The 17,911-nt window shown below is 47.8% G+C and overlaps 1 protein-coding gene across 1 annotated transcript in view; it reads right to left on the bottom strand.

Moving 5' to 3' along the window:
* ABR (ABR activator of RhoGEF and GTPase) overlaps positions 1–17,202 on the bottom strand; it is a 182,802-nt gene extending 165,600 nt beyond the window's left edge. The window contains exon 1 of the mRNA XM_060646871.3: positions 15,989–17,202. Within this exon, the coding sequence (XP_060502854.1) occupies positions 15,989–17,033 (1,045 nt within the window). The 5' untranslated portion in view covers positions 17,034–17,202. The remainder of the gene's footprint in view (positions 1–15,988) is intronic.
* Positions 17,203–17,911: the final 709 nt, after the last annotated feature.

Genomic DNA, 17,911 nt, shown 5'->3' on the forward strand with positions numbered 1-17,911 from the left:
GTCTCCATAATAGGACCACAACCTCAGCTAGCCAGCCCTGAGGCCTCACCTTCCTCCCCAGGCTGCAGCTGTGAGACTCCGTAATTGGAGGCTCCACTGCTCCAGCTCTTGGATTATTCAAACTGCAGGATTTCCAGAAGCCTCGGGTTTCAGTTAAGGATATGCCCAGGCAACAAGATGAGCCACAGACCATTTGCCACCCTTGCTGTCTATTTCAGCAATGCATATGGCCAACACACGTTACAGTTAACACACACTGCATACCGTGTGTCAGGTGCTTTTCCAGGAGCTTCACATATTAAGTTATTTAATGTGTACACCAGCTTACTTTGGTGTCGTTATCATACCATTATCACCTTCCGTCTACAGATATGGAAACTGAGGCAGAAAAATTTAAGTTAGCTCAAGGCTGCACAACAGTAAGTGGCAGAGCGAGGCTTTGAACGCAGGCAGTGCGGTCCTAGACGGTATGCTCTTCACCACCACACCAGTGGCTGCTGTCATTTCCACAGAGCTTACTGTATGCCCGGCCTTGTGCCACATATTTTCTGTATATTATTTCATCTAATCTCTACAACACCAGGTGAGATATACTCATCTACATTATAGAGAAAAGAAAATAGGTTTATGGAAAGGTGAAGTAACTTGGTCAAGGGCACAAAATAACAAGTGGCCTATGGACCGGATCCAAACCCAGGCTTCTCTGATTCAAAGCCAGGCTCTTAACCATTACTTGGTACAGAGTAGCAGTTCATCTAACTGGTGTTCATAAAGTTTCGGCCTGGAAGACCATCTAGTCTAATCCCCTTATTTTCCAGGTGAGAGATATGGCCTAGAGAGATTAAGAGTTAGTGGGGGGGGCGCCTGGGTGGCTCAGTCGGTTGAGCGTCCGACTTCAGCTCAGGTCATGATCTCGCGGTCCGCGAGTTCGAGCCCCACGTCGGGCTCTGTGCTGACAGCTCAGAGCCCGGAGCCTGTTTCAGATTCTGTGTCTCCCTCTCTCTCTGACCCTCCCCCGTTCATGCTCTGTCTCTCTCTGTCTCAAAAATAAATAAATGTTAAAAAAAAAATTAAAAAAAAAAAAAAGAGTTAGTGGGCCGTGGGGAGTGCCTGGCTGGCTCCGTTCGTATAGTATGCGACTATTGATCTTAGGGTTATGAATTCAAACCTCAAGTTGGGTATAGAGTTTACTAAAAAAAAAAGAAAAAAAAATAGAGTTAGTAGTGGGTTGTACTAGAGTAACTTCGGCCCCAGAAAGAGCTGGGGTTCCAATCCTAGCTTTGTCCTATTAGCTGTGTGACTTGGGCAAGTGACTCAATATTTCTAGACTTATTAGTATGGAATGGGAATAATAATAGTCTCACGGACTATAAATTATGTGTGTAATATATACTTCTAATAAACACTCAGCCTGGCAAAACCATTCCATTATAGTCAGGTGGTCCTGACTATACAGATTGATAATTTTAAACTTTTGCTTACAAATCTGTTCTTTATGGCTTGAAATCATATGTATGTGGTGAGGAGGTTGCCAGTATGGCTCCCAAAGTCTAATTAACAAACAAAGATCTTGGAAAATTGCATTGCATTTCTGAAACTTTTCTGAGTGTTACCCTCACTGTGCAAATTCCCCAAGGAAATTACATTAATCAGAGATCTGAGCAATCAGACAAACGTTTAGGCCTTCTATCCTCCAAATAAAGTTACTATACTACCAGATCAGTGACATCGTGGACAAGATAGGTTTCCATGGTCTTTAATTCTAGTATCCCTTCCACTATGGCAGTGATTTAATGATTTTGCACCTGGAACAATGGATCATGCTGTGATGGCTTGTTTGGCCCTTTTGCACAAACACCAGGATTGCCGATATGCATTTGGTTTCGTTTTGAGGGTTCTTATTTTTGGCTGCCAGGGTTGGTTGTTTATCAGGGTATGCCTGTGTGACCAGCACCTCATAATAGTCTCTAACCTCAGACCCAAACAGACTTCCCTGGGAATAGATAGCCCATGTATGTCTTTGTAGTCTGCTTTGAGAGAGAGAGAACTGCTAAATGGACTCAGACAAGGAAAGACATCAAAGCCTTATGCTGGACCTCTGTGGAGTCTGTCGATACATATATTTTTCTTGCCGCTTTTGCTCTGTATCGTCTGTAAAAAATCTTAGCCATGAGTATAATCTGCTATTGAGTTCTACAAAATCCTTCTAGGAAATCACTGAATAAAACAAGGCGAAACAATTTAGCCATTTCTAACACCATTTTTCACATTTTTGAGCCCCACCCTCTGATATATACCTACAGTAGCTATAGTTACCACTTGGCCTCAGTGAGAAGGGAACTTAGAGGGGCTTTTTGTGTGTGTTAGCTTTGGTTTTTTAGAGCTTCCTTTTGCATGTTTATTTAGTTTTGAGAGAGAGAAAGAGAGTGTGCGGGCCTGTGATTGGAGAAGGGGCAGAGAGAGAAAGACAGAGGTTCCAAAGCTGACTTCACGCTGATAGCAGAAAGAGAGATTAATGTGGGGCTTGAACTCAGGAACCATGAGACCATAACCTGAGCCAAAGTCAGATGCTTAACTGAGCCACCCAGGCGCTCCTGTTTTGTTTTTTTAAAGATGTCTCATCTCTTTTTGTTTCCTTTTTTAAGTTTTTCTTTATTTATGTTTGAGAGAGAGACAGAGAGAGAGAGGGAGGGATTGAGCACAAGCAGGGGACAGGCAGAGAGAGGGAGAGAGAGAGAATCCTAAGCAGGCTCCACACTGTCAGTGCAGAGCCTGATGGGGGGGGCTCAAACTCACAAACTGTGAGATCATGACCTGAGCCAAAATCGAGTCCGATGTTTAATCGACTAAGCCACCCTGGAGCCCCTGTTTTGTTTTTTTTTTTAAATACAGGTCTAGGGTTAGGCCTGACATCCTACATTTCTGTCTTTTCTTTTCTTTTCCTTTCCTTTCTTCCTCTTTCTTTCTTTCTTTCTTTCTTTCTTTCTTTCTTTCTTTCTTTCTTTCTTTCTCTAAGTAGGCTCCATGCCCAAGATGGGTCTTGGACTCATGATCCTGAGATCAAGAATCACACACTCCACTGACTGAGCCAGCCAGTGCCCTGGGAACTTAAAGGTTTTGAGGAAATTACATTGATTTCTTTTATTTTTTTTAATTTTTTTAAATGTTTATTTATTTTAGAGACAGACAGAGCACAAGCTGGGGAGGGGCAGAGACAGCAGGAGACAGACTCTGAAGCAGGCTGCAGGCTCTGAGCTGTCAGCACAGAGCCTGACACGGGGCTTGAACCCATGAACCATGAAATGAGCCAAAGTAGGACACTTAACCGACTGAGCCACCCACAGGCACCCCAGAAAATTACATTGATTTCTGAAGCTCCAAAGAGTCATTCTTCTTTATGAATATAAGCCAGGTGTTTGATCAGTCAGGATAAACTGATCCTGCAGTAACAACGAGCACCAAACATTGTAATGGCTTAAAATAACAATGGTTTCTATTTCACTCTAGTACACATCCATTAATGATTGACTGGGAGCTCTGTTCTGTATTGCCCTCCCCCTAGGACTCAGGCTGACTGAACAGTCACCAGCTTAATCATTGTACATTGCAATACCAAAGAAGGAAAAAGGTCTCATACCAGCATTAAATGCTCTGGTCCAGAAGTTGCACGCATCACTTCCATTCAAACTCACTGGTTAGAACTAGGCAAAGGTTCCTACCCAATTGCAAGGGAACCAGGGATGTAATCCTACCTACCGTGTTCCTGGAAAGCAAGAGGGAACCAAAATATTTAGTTTACCGTCCTAATGACTAGCATGGGTCTCCATCAGTTGGGGAGGACCTAGCTGGCCAGGTTTGAAGTATCATCCTTTTTCTTCATTGTCCACCTTCAGGAAACAACATACTCCCATCAGTAAGAGGCGCACAAAATGCCAGATTCTGAACTGGTGGGCAGGCAGACATGGTAGTAAACTGAAGGGCACACTCCTCAGGGGCATTTGAAGTTTGAAAATGGCTTCAGGAGGAAAAACCCACCACAGCCCTTGAGAATAATGGCTCTAGAATATGTCTTATTAATTGGTCCTACTGATCCCCCCCAAAAAAGTGGGGGGGGGGGGGGAGGAAGAGATGAATATAAAAGCAAAGCGGAAGAGAAGAGAAAAAAGTGAAAGGTCTTTAAGTGCTTAGAGATCCCAATAGTGTGCCCAGGTAGTCCAAATCCCACAAAATTCTTACTTGAAAAGGCACATTCCTCTTCTTCTTTTTTCTTTAATAAATACAATAATACACCAGCACTGTGCTAGGGGCAGGGAGACTAGAATTTTTAAAAGTGGTCCATTTCTAACACACATACACTTTAAGAGGCTAGAATCCAGTTGGGGAGACAGAGAGGCAAACCTATTTAAACCATATTATATTTGCTCAAATGAGTGTATGTGCAAAGTGCAGGGAAGAACTGTGTGGCTAACACTGGGCTGGTTTTCCAAAGAGCCAATCACAGTCTCCTCTCTTTAACACTCTTTACAACCGAGGCTCAAGGGCTGAAATCCTTGATCTCCCCTCCAGCCCTCCTTGCAGCTAATGACGGCCACATTATGTTGGCCAATAGCATGAAAGCAGCAGTCGCTAGGTAGGGTTTGGTGGGGGGAGCTTTTTAAAGGGACAGCCAGTGTGATCACTACAGTCCTTTGCACCCTTCTCCCTCTCTGAAACATGAGCACACATCTAGTGATGCAGCAGATTTTTTTTTTTTTAACTATGAGGCAACAAGCAAGAGGACAAATACCTTTCTGCTAAATAACAGGGAGAGTCTGGGCCCCTGAGAGTGCTGCTGAGCCATCCCAGAAAGCCTGCCTCTGGAGTTCTTGGGATCGGAGAAAAACAAAGCCCTATCTGGCCAGGTCATTGTATTAGTTTCTGTTGCTGTTAACAAATGATTACAAATTTCATGGCTTAAAATGACACCAGTTTACCACCTATAGGTGAGAAGTCTGACACGGCCTGTCACTGGGCTAAAGTCAAGGTGTTGGCAGGGGCTGGGTTCCTTTCTGGAGGCTCTAGAAGATAATTCATTTCCTTGCCTTTTCCAGCTTCTGGAGGCTGCTCATCCTGCTTGGCTCAAGGTCCCCTTCCCTCCTCTTCAAAGTCAGCAACAGTGGATTGAGTCCTTATCATCTTGTATCACTCCGACCTCTTCTACCTCCTTCTTCCACTTTGAAGACCTTTGTTACTACATTGGGCCCACCTGGATAATCCAGGACTCTCTCTCCACGTCAAGGTCCTTAATTTGACCACATTTGCAAGGTTCCTTTTGCCATATAATAGAACATACTCCTAGGTTCCAGGGACTGGGACATGGACATCCTTGGGGGACATTATTCTGCGTATCACAGTGTCATTGTGGCACAGTTTTGTCTTACCTGCAGACAAACGCACTCCTGACACCCAGTTCTTGGGTCTACCTAGGAAAGCAGGAGAGGCTTTACAGAGGAAGTACCTCCTAGCTGAGACCTGAGGGATGAAGAGTAATTTGTCATGTGGACAAATATGGAAAGGGCATTCCAGGGAAGGGGAGCCACACATGCAGAGGAATAAGGATGCAGGGTATGTTTGGAAACTACAAGCAACTCAGGATTGCTAGAGCATGAAGTATATGCGTGTGTGGGTGGGGGAGGGCAGAGCTGAGGGTGGATCGGATCACAAATGGCTGGGCACATTTGCATCTAAGAAGCTCAGATTTACTTTGAGGGTGGCAGAGAGTCACTGAAGAATGCAAGCAGGGGGTGCATAATTAGATTTAGGGCGATCCCTTTGGCTTTAATGTGGAAGATAGCTGGGGGCTGAAGCAGAAAGAGTGAGGCCAGAGGCAGAACAATTGGTTAGTGCACTGGTTTAGATCAGGGGCATTGAAATGAAGGTCTGGACCTTCATGAATTGTGTGAGCGGCTCCTATATGCCAGGGCACTGTGACACTCTGGGGCTATCAAGGCAAATAAGACACAGATCAGAACAAGGATGCCTCTCACCACACCAACCACAACCCCGAGGCAGGAAGGAGGGGTGCTCATGGAACTCAAGTTTGGGATGTTCTGCCCCCTTGCCCCAAGTCTGGGAAGCACTGATGGGGTGAGGTGTGGCCCAGGGAGAATTCAAAAGGGCACCAGGACCATCTCAATGATGGGGAAGCAAATGAAGAAGCAGATGGTCCTTTCCTGTGCACATTTCCCCCAAGCCTGCCCTAGTTGTTTTAATATATACAGATTTTTAATGTTTGTTTGTTTGTTTTGAGAGACAGCTTTATTTATTTATTTATTTATTTATTTATTTATTTATTTTGAGAGACAGCACAAGCAGGGGAGGGGGAGAGAGAGAGGGAGAGAGAGAATCCCAAGCAGGCTCTACACTATCAGTGCAGAGTCCAATGTGGGCCTTGAACCCATGAACCTCAAGATCATGACCTGAGCTGAAATCAAGAATTAGACACTTAACCAACAGAGCCATCCAGGCGTGCCTGACCTAGTAATTTTATTTTATAATTTTTTTAAGTTTATTTATTTATTTTGAAAGAGACAGAGAGTGCAAGCAGGGGAGGGGCAGAGAGAGCAGGGCAGAGAGGATCCAAAGCAGGCTCCCGTGCTGACAGCAGAGAGCGCGACGCAGGGCTGGAATCCACAAACCATGAGATGACGAACTGAGCCGAAGTCAGACACTTAACTGAATGAGCCACCCAGGTGCCCCTGGCAACAATTTTAAATTGTTGCATGTGGTGAGTTAGAAAAGGAAATGGTGTGGTCAGAGGAGGAGCCTGGACCCAAACACAGTCCCCCCGCCCCGATGGAAATGGTCTGGAATTAGAGATGAGGGATGGTTGCACAACTTTGCAAATATACTAAAAACCAACCCGTGACTCCATACTTCAAAGGGGTGAGTTTTATACTGTGTGAATTATCTCTCCATAAAAGTCATTAATTTTTTCAATAGGAGAAGAAAATAACCCCAGCACTTGGCCCTAAGGGAACCTGGGCTTGTTAGCTAACTGGTCAGAGCCTCGGCTTTCCTCATCTGCAAAATGAGAAGAGTGGTACTTACAGAAGGTAAAGAACAGGAGACTGTGCTGAATATTAATGTGACCGTGTAGGTTAAACACTTAACATAGTGCCTTGCAGGTAGTAGTTGCTAAGTATATCCTAGTTCTTTTACTAAGTGCCAATAACATTTTTAAAACAATCATTTTCTCGGCAGCCACAAGATACGACATAAGCTCTAGGCAAGCTCCCTCACACAGTCTTGTCTCAGGCAGACTAGAGCCAGGATCAAACGGGAAGACAGCAACACGAACCGAAGCCCACGCTCCTGCGGAAAGACTGCAGATTTACTCTGGAGCTATGCAGTGCAGAAACCGCGAGAGAGATTTGCGTGGCATAAATACAGCTACACGCAGCAGTGGTAAAGGAAGGTGGGCACAGAGATTTCTGTTTATAATTCTGGTTTAGTATACAAACTAGTCCGGTTTCCAAAACAGTCAAGTCTGCCCCAATACCCGGACCAGTCCATTGTGGCTACAACGCAGCCCTGAGGTTTAGTCATACCCCATGCCCCAATCTCCTCACTCTGGCTCCTCAAAACCACAATGAGCCAAAAACAAACCTTATATAACCGTAATTTTCTAGCACAGTACCAAGGCAGGGGATTTATTTTTTCACTGAACATCTCGCTTGTGATATTCCAAAGTCAACCAAGTACTCATCAAGAGCCTGCCATGTCCCCAGCCCTGTGAAGGATATTGTGAAGGAGAAAAAGAAGCATAAGCTATGATCCCTGCTCTCAAGGAGCCAGCTAACCTCTGAGTTTGAAAGCTACACTTCACAGTAAACATAGAAAAGGCATTGTGCCTTGCACAGAGCAGTGGTTCGGTCATTATTTGTTCGTTGGGTCAATGAATTAATAGAGGGCACAATAATAAGACAACTGTGTGAGTGTGGGGCTCACTCTAAGAACCACAAGATGGGTTGGAGTAGTTGGAAAAGGCTTGTGCCAGAGGCTGCTAGCTGCCTACTCAATATCAATTCTTCCATTTTTTCTTATAACAGAGACCCTATTTTATTTGAGGTGGCCATATGCCCAGATAAAATACTACATCTCCCAGCCTTCCTTGTAGCTAGAGGTGGCTAATGAGATCTAAACAGAATTTGTTAGGAGAGGCTACCAGGAAAGTGCCTTAAAAGGCAGACCAACAGCTGCCACTTAGTCCTTCCTCCCTTTCTTCTAATTCTCATCTGAAATGTGAACGTGATGGCTGGATTTTCAGCAGCTATTTTGGACCTCATGAGGCAACCTTGAGACAGAAAAGCACAAATAGAAACAAGCCCAAATTCCTGATGATCATGGTAGTCACCATACTCTCCCTGGACTGCTTACTTCTGGCATTCTCTTACTTGAAAGAGAAATACACCTCTATCTTGCTTAAGCTACTTTTTGGGGTTTTGTCATATGCAGCAAACCCCTATCTTAACTAACACAAGGTATCATGGAAAAGCCAGGCTTTGAAGGAAGGGTTGGCTTTGTGACTGGGTTTAAGTGGGGGTGAAGGGCATCTCAAAAGCCAGACAGAGCCCACAAAGACACTGGAAGGAATGTGCATTAGCTGAAAGCAAGTGAGTAGAGAGTAAGAAATAAAGAGAAGCCAGATGACAGTTTTATAGATGCCAGGGACAACAGGGATTAACTGGGGAAGGACCAGCGACCACAAAGGAACAAGAAAGCTTATCTGCCTCCAAAGGAGCAAAACACCTGTGACCTGGAGGGAGTAAGAAAGGAGAGACAAGAGGCTTGGGGAACTTCATTACACAAAGAGATAGGAATGTGAGCTGTGGCCTGGACTTAGAACAATGACAACACCACCATCTAAGCTTCATTAAATGCTTATGTGCCCGGCCCTGTGCTAGGTACTCTTCACACACTTACCCCCTTTACACTTCACAAGTTGATGACACAGTCCAATCACCATCACCCACTTTTGGCAGACAAGGAATCCAAGGCTGAGACAGAGTCAGTAACTCATCCAATGTAAGTCTTACAACCCTGCAAGCTGGCTCACATCAAACCCATTTTTCAGATGGGGAACGTGTTTGTACCATTGTTTCAAAGCCGGGGAAATATGTCAAGATCCTGATTTTCAAACATAAAGATCCAGGGCCAAGTATAGAGCCAACTGCTTTGTGAATAGTCTCTTAACCAGAAGAAAAACAAGTAGAGGAAAAGAAAAGTTTTGAGTCTTGGTTGTATTTACTATGTATGTGTAGAGGAGGAAGGGCTCGTTAAACAAACGCACCCACACCCTCTGGCTGGCTGGTAGAGTGCTCCTGAGGTGTAGATAGTGCTAACATGGTGGGGGGTGGGGTGACGGTGGAGAGAAGCAAGCTTTGAGAAGCCCAGTGGCGCCATGTCAACTCCACTTACAAATGAATCACAGCCAACGACCAGCTCATGTGTCTCAGATAGTGTTTTAATATCTCTCTGCAACAGGGAATGGGAAAAAAAAAAAAATTACTCTATCACAGCTAAGGCTGAAAATTCAACACTTTGAATTAAGTTATTCAGACACATCACTGAACACAAGGAATTCTTCCCGGAGCAAAAATCTCATTAGTCACTCACGGGAAGGGGAAAAAACCCATCAAGTTACAACGATCTAGGTAACATGAGTACCGAATAGGAAGTGTATTTCCCATGCAGATTAAAAATAAAAAGTCTCCTTTGGCAGCATGGCAGAATCTGATGGCAGGGCCTCCCAAGTACAGAACGCTAGAATTCTACAGCTGGCCCAGGACAGCACTAAGTGCTGGAAGTTAAAGAGTGCTGTTTTTGTAAGACTGAGTTCAAGGCGGATTCCATCACAAAATGTTTGACTCTGGGTAAATCTCTTTACCTCTCCGAGCCTCAGCACTTTACCTATAAAATGGCAGCAGTAATTTTCATCTGCTGAGATGGATGTGAGGCTAAATGTGATGGTCTACTGCTCCTGTTACCGTGACTTTGACAGAACTTATGTCTTTAGAGTTCTCTGCTTAAAATTCTAGGAAAGAAAAGGCCATAGGACAATGGAAAGAGCCTTGTCCTGGCTCATAGGTCCAGCCTTGAGGGTCATGAGTGTGTGACCTTGAGGATACTTTTAGGTCTCCAGGACTCTGTCTGGAGGGGGCAGGAATAGACCTACTGTAAGATCTCTTCCTGTTCTAGACTCTTGAATGTCACTAAGATTCAGATGAACAGTCCTTAGTCATTCATTTCAGGATTTACAAAGTTGTTTTTTTTTTTAATGTTTATTTATTTTTGAGAGAGAGAGGGAGGCTGAGTGTGAGTGAGGGAGGGAGAGAGAGAGAGAGAGACAGAATCCAAAGCAGACTCCAGGCTATGAGCTGTCAGCACAGAGCCCAACGCGGGGCTGGAACTTACGAACTGTGAGATCACGACCTGAGCCAAAGTCAGACGCTTAATGGACTGAGCCACCCAGGTGCCTCAGGATTTACCAAGTTCTGCTGGAAAGCTGTTTCTTATCTAAAAATGTATGGTTTCTACCCTTGGAGCCAAAGAGTCAGTGAGAACCTTAAAAGCAGGTCACCGACTTTTGCAGTCTTGACCCTTAACACAGACTTGGCATGAAGTAAGACCTTGATAAACTCTCATTGGGTTGGAAGAGATTAATGAACAAATGAATGAATTTCAAGGGCCTGCCAAATAGAGACTGCCTGCCCTTCACCGGGCAAAGTTTAGTGCAAGGAGAAAATGCTGCCAATTTAAAATATTAATGATATTTACTTTGTCATCTGAACTACAACCAGAATATCGGGTGAATAGTTTCTGCCAGTCAAAAGGATGACTGACTCCGAAAAGCCACCTTTGGGCTTTGCTAGAAGAGTATGCTTTGGTCCACAAAGAGTGCGCGTGTGGTACAGGGGATGCCACAGGCTATGGAAGGGATGCATAAGCCCCGAGAAGGAAATGTCACCCAACCTCTGTGGCAGGAATGGCACAGAAGCAAGGCAACCCAAAAGGGAAAATACCAGGGCTCTGCATGTGGGCACACAGTTGCGTCCACCCAAGAGTGCCCAGCTGAAGAGAGGAGATCTAAATCCAGCAGGGGGTCTGCTCACCTGTGAGGCCGAGTCCACTCAGGAGCCCCAAGGGTGGGCAGCAGCCCTGATGGTCGACCCCAGCAGTAGATGGACCCCCCCCCCCCCATGGGGTCTGCTGGGGATTTTCGTGATACAGGAAATGGTAATAATGTACACGGACATGTGTATGCACTTAATGGTCACTGTGTGCCAGGTGCTTTGCTCAAGTCTTCAAATATCTTATTGTATTTAATTTTCATAACTACCTGAGAGGTAGGTGCTATTATTGAGGCAGTATAGCTTGGTGTTTGTTTGAAAGCAAGGACTCAGGACTCAGACTGCTTAGATTCAAATCCCAAGTGTCACTTACAAGCTGAGTGACCTTAGTCAGGGCTATTGAAGCTCTCTGGGCCTTATGATTTTCATATGTAAAATGGAAATAATAATCCTGCCTGTCTTATGAAGCTGTTGCGAGGCACAGATGAGTAAGTACATTTAAAATGCTTACAATAGGCACTGGCACAAAGTAAGCCCTCAGTAAGTGTTAGCTATCCTTGTCATTGCTAATAGAGACTAAGGTGGCTTCTCCATGGCCTCACAACTGCTGAGGGGCAGAGTCGGGGCACACAGGTCTGTCTTCAGAGCACACTGGACCCAACACGAGTAATTCTAGTTCTGCAGCCCTCACCCCATCCATACCACCACCCTGATGCATGTCACCATGGCCTGGTCTTCCTCAGCACCAACCCAGGCTACAAGGTGATAAAAGGAATATACTCAAAGAACTGGCATTCTAACTTAAACTCTGGTTTGGCTACTATGTGTAGAAATGGACCCATATGTGTCTTTGCATGGGAATCTCCCTCTCATTTAAGAGAAAATGGTCCTTTTCCAAGGAGAGGGGCATCTCTGCCTCTCTGACTCTCATGTGGCACTGTCTCCTTAAGACCTCCAGACTGAATGGCTTGATAAAACCCGAACTTCAATTAAGGATCTCAGAATACAAATAATGGGCATAATTGCTGGTGGAGAAGGAGAAACATGAGGGCCAGTCCAGCAAGAGAGCTTCATGAGCAAGACACTGCCCTGGGTCCTGCCCTGCTCCTGGAAGGTTCTAGAAAGAGCCAGAGCCTTGCTAGGAAAAGTACATGCATCACAGAAAACCAAACCATCTGTGATTCCTATCTGGGAATGAGAGAATCTTTGAAGCATCTCAAAGAAAATGACCTGTAGTCATGGTTAGCCAACACTGTGAGTGCCTACCATGTGTCAAGACATGTTCAAAGCCCTTTAGAAACAAAATCCCATTTATTCCTCATATCAACAGTATGATATAAGCAGTGTTTATCAGTCCCATTTCACAGATGTGGAAACTGAGACAGAAAATTCAAATAACTTCACACAAGTTCACACAAGTAGTCTAGCTTCAAAGCCCATAGTCTTTATCAGTATTTTCAAACCTTTTTGTCCAATTCATGGCAAGAAATACCTTCTACATCAGGACCCAATATACACTCACACATTTATACACAACTGAAACAAAGTTTTAAAACAGAATAATGCTCTCCATTACCATGTGCAATGCACTCCCATGTTTCCTCTTCTATTCAATCCCATTAAAAAATTATATCATTCAACAAATATTTATGGAACACCTAGTATGTGTGAGACACTGTTCTAGGCTTTGGGACTTGACGTCAGTGGATGAAAGAGATAAAAATCCTTGCCCTCAAGGATGCAGAGAAAGAGGGACACTTTTGTCCTGCTGGTAGGAATGCAAACTGGTGCGGCCACGCTGGAAAACAGTATGGAGGTTCCTCAAAAACTTAATAATAGAACTACCCTACAACCCAGCAATTGCACTACTAGGAATTTATCCAAAGGATACAAAAATGCTGATTCAAAGGAGTACATCCACCCCTTTGTTTATAGCAGCACTATCAACAATAGCCAAAGTATGGAAAGAGCCCAAATGTCCATTGACTGACAAATGCATAAAGAAGATGTGGTACATCTATACAATGGAATGTTAGTCGGCAATGAAAAAGAATGAAATCTTACCATCGCAACAACGTGGATAGAACTAGAGAGTATTATGCTAAGTGAAATAAGTCAGAGGAAGGTAAAATATATGATTTCACTCATACGTGAAATTTAAGATACAAAATAGATGAATATAGGGGAAGGGAAACAAAAATAAGATAAAAACAGAGAGAGAGAGAGAGAGAGAGAGAGAGAGAGAGAGAGACAAACCATAAGAGACTCTTAAATACAGAGAACAAACTGAGGGCTGCTGGAGGGGTGTTGGGTGGGGGATGTCCTAAATGGGGGATGGGCATTAAGGAGGGCACTTGTTGGGATGAGCACTGAGTATTGTATGTAAGTGATGAATCACTAAATTCTACTCCTGAAACCATTATTACACTATATGTTAACTAACTTGGATTTAAATTTAAAAAAAAATCCTCCTCCTCTTGGACCTTGCCTTTTACTGGAGAGAGAGTGAGAAAGGTCAACATGCAAAATCGTAGCGTCTGAAGTGGTAATTTGGTGAGTGCTACGGGGAAAACTAAAGCCAGGACAGCCAAGGGTGGACAAGGAAGGCCTCTCGATGCTCTCATTCCCCACGACACTGATTTCAGTGGGCTGTCACCCACCGCATGAAAACCCCTGCCCTTAATCCCTCCACTCTAGGGCCTCTCTGTTTGTCTGAAGGCTCTTTCTCCTGCACACGCTTGTGACTGTGCACACGTGCGCATACGTGTACAGGCATGCGTGTACGTGTCCAGCCCCAGGCACTTCCTCAACTGGGGAAGTTTGGGAGGAGGGGCCCCCATACACAGCTGTCCAGGGGTTCCGTCCACAAGCTTGCCCTGCAGAGGGGTCCTGGAACGGGGCCTGAAACACCAGCCAGGCACCAGAGGAAAGAGAATCTTTTAGTCACTGGTCCACCCAGAGGGGGCACCTTTTGTAATTCATTAGGCCAGAAGGAATGCTAATTCCTAATCTGTATCAAGATGCTCTGTGTGCTAGAATGCCCTTAAGGAGAGAGGAGACAGCACACAGAAATAAAAATAACTCCTGGAGAAAATCCAGTGCATTGGGCACACCTGAAGGGGTGATTGATGTGGGTTTCAGGGAAGATGGGACTGGAGCCAGCTCTGAAGCAGCTCTGGGCACTTGGGTAGCCTCTACTGAGTATTTGGAACTTGGCACTAGAGTAAAATCTTCAGACTCTTCCCTTAAGTTAAAGGGGCACATAAAAATGTTACTAGCATGGGCAGCAAAAGCATTACCTATGGGAGAAGCAGCCAATCTCTGCTAATGAATAAGTGTAATTGATCACAACTGATGATTTGATGGACCTTCCAAATGTGCTTTTAGCAAAGTGGACAGTTTTTCATTCAAATGCAAACTCACCCAGATAAGATCTAATAATGGAGATTTTGGAACAATCCCAGCACCAGTGATTTCTTTCTCTCCTTCACTGAGCAGGAAGGCATCTTAAGTTCCTGGTCACAGCTCGACCCAACTAGACATCAATTTATCCTTTCCCTGTGGCTGAGGAGACCCTGACAGCTCCAGGGGCAGCAAAGGGGCAGTCACAGTCCACCTCACATCCCTATCCGTCCTTTCCTCCTTAGCCCCATTACCACTCCCTGACCTATGAGGAGCTGGGTGGCTGAGAGACCCAGACTCAATACATAAATAAGAAATATTTATTGAGTGCTTACTATGTGCAAGGCGCCCTATTGACTGCCACAAGGGCATTCAAAGATTGGCTAGGACAGGGGCGCCTGGGTGGCTCAGTCAGTTGGGCGACCGACTTCGGCTCAGGTCATGATCTCACTGCTGGTGAGTTTGAGCCCCGAGTTGGGCTCTGTGCTGACAGCTTGGAGCCTGGAGCCTGGAGCCTGCTTTGGATTCTGTGTCTCCCTCTCTCTCTGCCCCTAACCTACTCACATTCTGTCTCTGTCTCTCTCAAAAATAAATAAACATTAAAAAAAAATTTTTTTAAACAAAATCAAAGATTGGCTAGGACTAGGTGCTGTCCTCCAAATAGAAGGCAACAGCAACTGACAGCCCAAGTGGAGGTCTCGGCTCACTTCAACAAACACTTAATCTTTCCAAGCTTCCGTTTTCTCCTTTGTCAAACGAAGACATTGCATTAGACATGATCTCTGGGCACTAGGCCAGCTGGAAAACTATGATTCTATGCCCTCTCCTTCCCAATCAGGCTCCTAGGAAGCTGACAGATCTAGGAAGGGGGCAGCCAGCAAAGGGAGGGGGAGAGGGGGCAGTGAGGATTATGTACCTTTCCCTGGGTAAGAGGATGTCTCAGTTTGGCCAGAACACACGATACAGGCTGGAGAAGGTGACAGATAATTCAGAAAATTAAATGAGAAATTTAGACTTTCACATCAAGGAATGTGGGGGAAATGGGGAGCCTCTGGAGTTTGTGCAGAGAAAGGTACTATCATGTGGTGGATAGGAATCTGACCAATCCGTGGAGGATGAGTTCGAGGGAGGGAGGGCCGTGATGTTACAGTATCAGAGCATAAAGGTTGAGGCCTGAAGTGAAAGATTCCTCCCATGGTCTAGCCAATCCACGCATCTATCACCATTCCATCACCCCCTGCCATCGCCATCCTGCTTATTTTCATAAACTCGCCCAAGGCGAAATGATGTTGCACAATCTTTTTTTTTTTTTTTTTTTTTTTTTTTTTTCAGTTCCACAAGTGGTTTCAGGGTAAACAGATAAATTTTATCTCTTTTTCCCAAGTGCCTAAGGTTAAACAGAACCAACGAGGTTTGCCGGAAAGGGGTGCAGGAAGGGGCCAGGAGCCCCCGGGATGCGCGAGGGGTGCGCCTACCTGCAGAGAAGCCGTCCTCGTGGTCCGAGCTGTTGTGGCTGCAGTCACTGCCCCTCTCGGGCGAGCTGTGGCTGGGCGAGTCCCGCTCCGGCACCCGCAGAAACCTCTTGCGCCGCCACGGGGGGAGGTGCTCGCGAGCCCCGCGCGCGGGGTGCTCCTCCGCAGCCAGGGGCGAGCTCCGCCCGTCCTTGGCCTCCGCCTCCAGCTGCTCCAGGTCGCGGCTCCGGCGCTGCTGCCGCCGGCCCCCGGGAATCAGGTGCATCCAGCGATGAGGGCTGCCCGCCCGTGCCGGCTTTTCGGCCTCGTCGCGGGTCCCGAGCCGGCAGGGGGGCACGAGCAAGTGCCCGAGGACGAATTTCTCGTTCAAATCCACCATCTCGAAGTCGTGGTCACTGCTGTTGCCCCCATCATCTGCGACCGAGGCGTCCGGCTCGCCCTCCTCGGAGCCCCGCCCCGCGCGGGTCCGGGAGGACAGCTCCTCTCCCTGGGCGCTGGGGACCGTGTCATCGGGGCCGGGTGGCGCGCGGTCCTCCCGGAGTCTGAAGAGGAGGCGAGGCTGCAGCAGCTGCTGGTGGATGGCGGCGGTCAAGCTGCGCACGGCGCCCCCTGCCCCCGCCGCCCCGGGCCAAGTGGGAAGGTCGGGGCACGCGTGACGAGTCCCGGCCTTGGCGGCCACCTCGGGGTCGGGGCGCCAGGAGCCTGGAGGGTCTCCGCCGCCGCCCGCGGCGCCCTCCTCCTCCCGCGGTGGCGGCGCCCGCTCCGGCCCGGCCGGCGCCGGCTCCTCTGCCCAAGCTCCCCCGCTGTCGCCGTCTCCGCCCTCCAGGCGCCCGCAGCCGAGGTCCCGCTTCTCCCCGGCCAGGGCCGTCTGCAGGTAGGAGACTTTGAATTTCTCCTCAGCCAACACCTGTTGCAGCCGCTTCAGGTTGAGTTTGCAGCGCTCCAGCTCCCGCTCCATGTCCAGCACCGAGTCCAGCCGCATGACCGGTGCCTCCTCCCCGGGGAACTCGGCCTGCCAGTGGCGCTCAAAGTCCTGAGGGTCCCACATGGCGGCCGCCCCTTCGGGCCTCCCGGGCCCAGCTCCGCCGCGCGCCGCGGGCTGGGGTCGCGCCGGGCTTTTCCGGGAAGCTCGCGCTGGCGCAGTCGCCTGCCCTTCACTTCAGCCCCAGAAGAAAATAAGAGCAAAAAAGAATAATAAAAAAAGTTTTTCCCCTTCCGCCCTCGTGCCTTTTTTTTTTTTTTTTTTTTTTTCCTTCTTCTGGGTTTCGCCTCCCTGACGTAAGCGGCCACCCACCGCGGAGGCGGGCGTCTGGGGGCCCTGGGCCCGCCCCGGGCAGGACGCGCAGAGCCTGCCGTCTGCAGCCCCCGCCGCCCCGCGGGCGCCCCGCGGGCTCGGGTGGCGGGCTCGGGCGGACGGGGAGGAGCCTCGGTGGCGTCCGGCCGGGTCCCGCTGGCGCGCCTCGGAGCTGAGCGGGCGACCCTCCGAGCCGGCCACACGGTAGGCCCGGCTCCCACCTTCCCCGCCGCCGCCGCGCCGCTCCCGCCGCCGCGCGCTGTCCGCGCGGGCTCCGTGCACCCGAGCGCGGGGCCGCGGGGCCGCGCGGCCGCGGGGGGCGGGAGCCGCGGTGAGGGAGCGCGCGGGGGCGCCCTGGGCTCCCAGCCAACCTCCCGCCGCCAGGCTCTCCGCAGCCTCGCCTGGCCAGAGTCAGCGCCGCGCCTTGGACCGGGAAGGGAAAGGTGGGGGGAAGGCGATGTGGCGTGGTGACGAGGGCAGGTGTCAAAGGAGCGGTCTGCCGACCGGGGGAGTTATCCTTACCTGGGAGTTACTGAGCGCCCTGCACTGACGTGTCCAAGATCACAGCGCTGTTTAATCCAAAACTGGGGAGTGAACTTTGTTCTTTTGCGAGTCCCTTTAAAGCGTTCTCT

The sequence above is a fragment of the Panthera onca genome, chromosome E1 (assembly GCF_046562875.1).
Source record: "Panthera onca isolate mPanOnc1 chromosome E1, mPanOnc1 haplotype 2, whole genome shotgun sequence".
In the NCBI taxonomy this organism is placed as follows: domain Eukaryota; kingdom Metazoa; phylum Chordata; class Mammalia; order Carnivora; family Felidae; genus Panthera; species Panthera onca.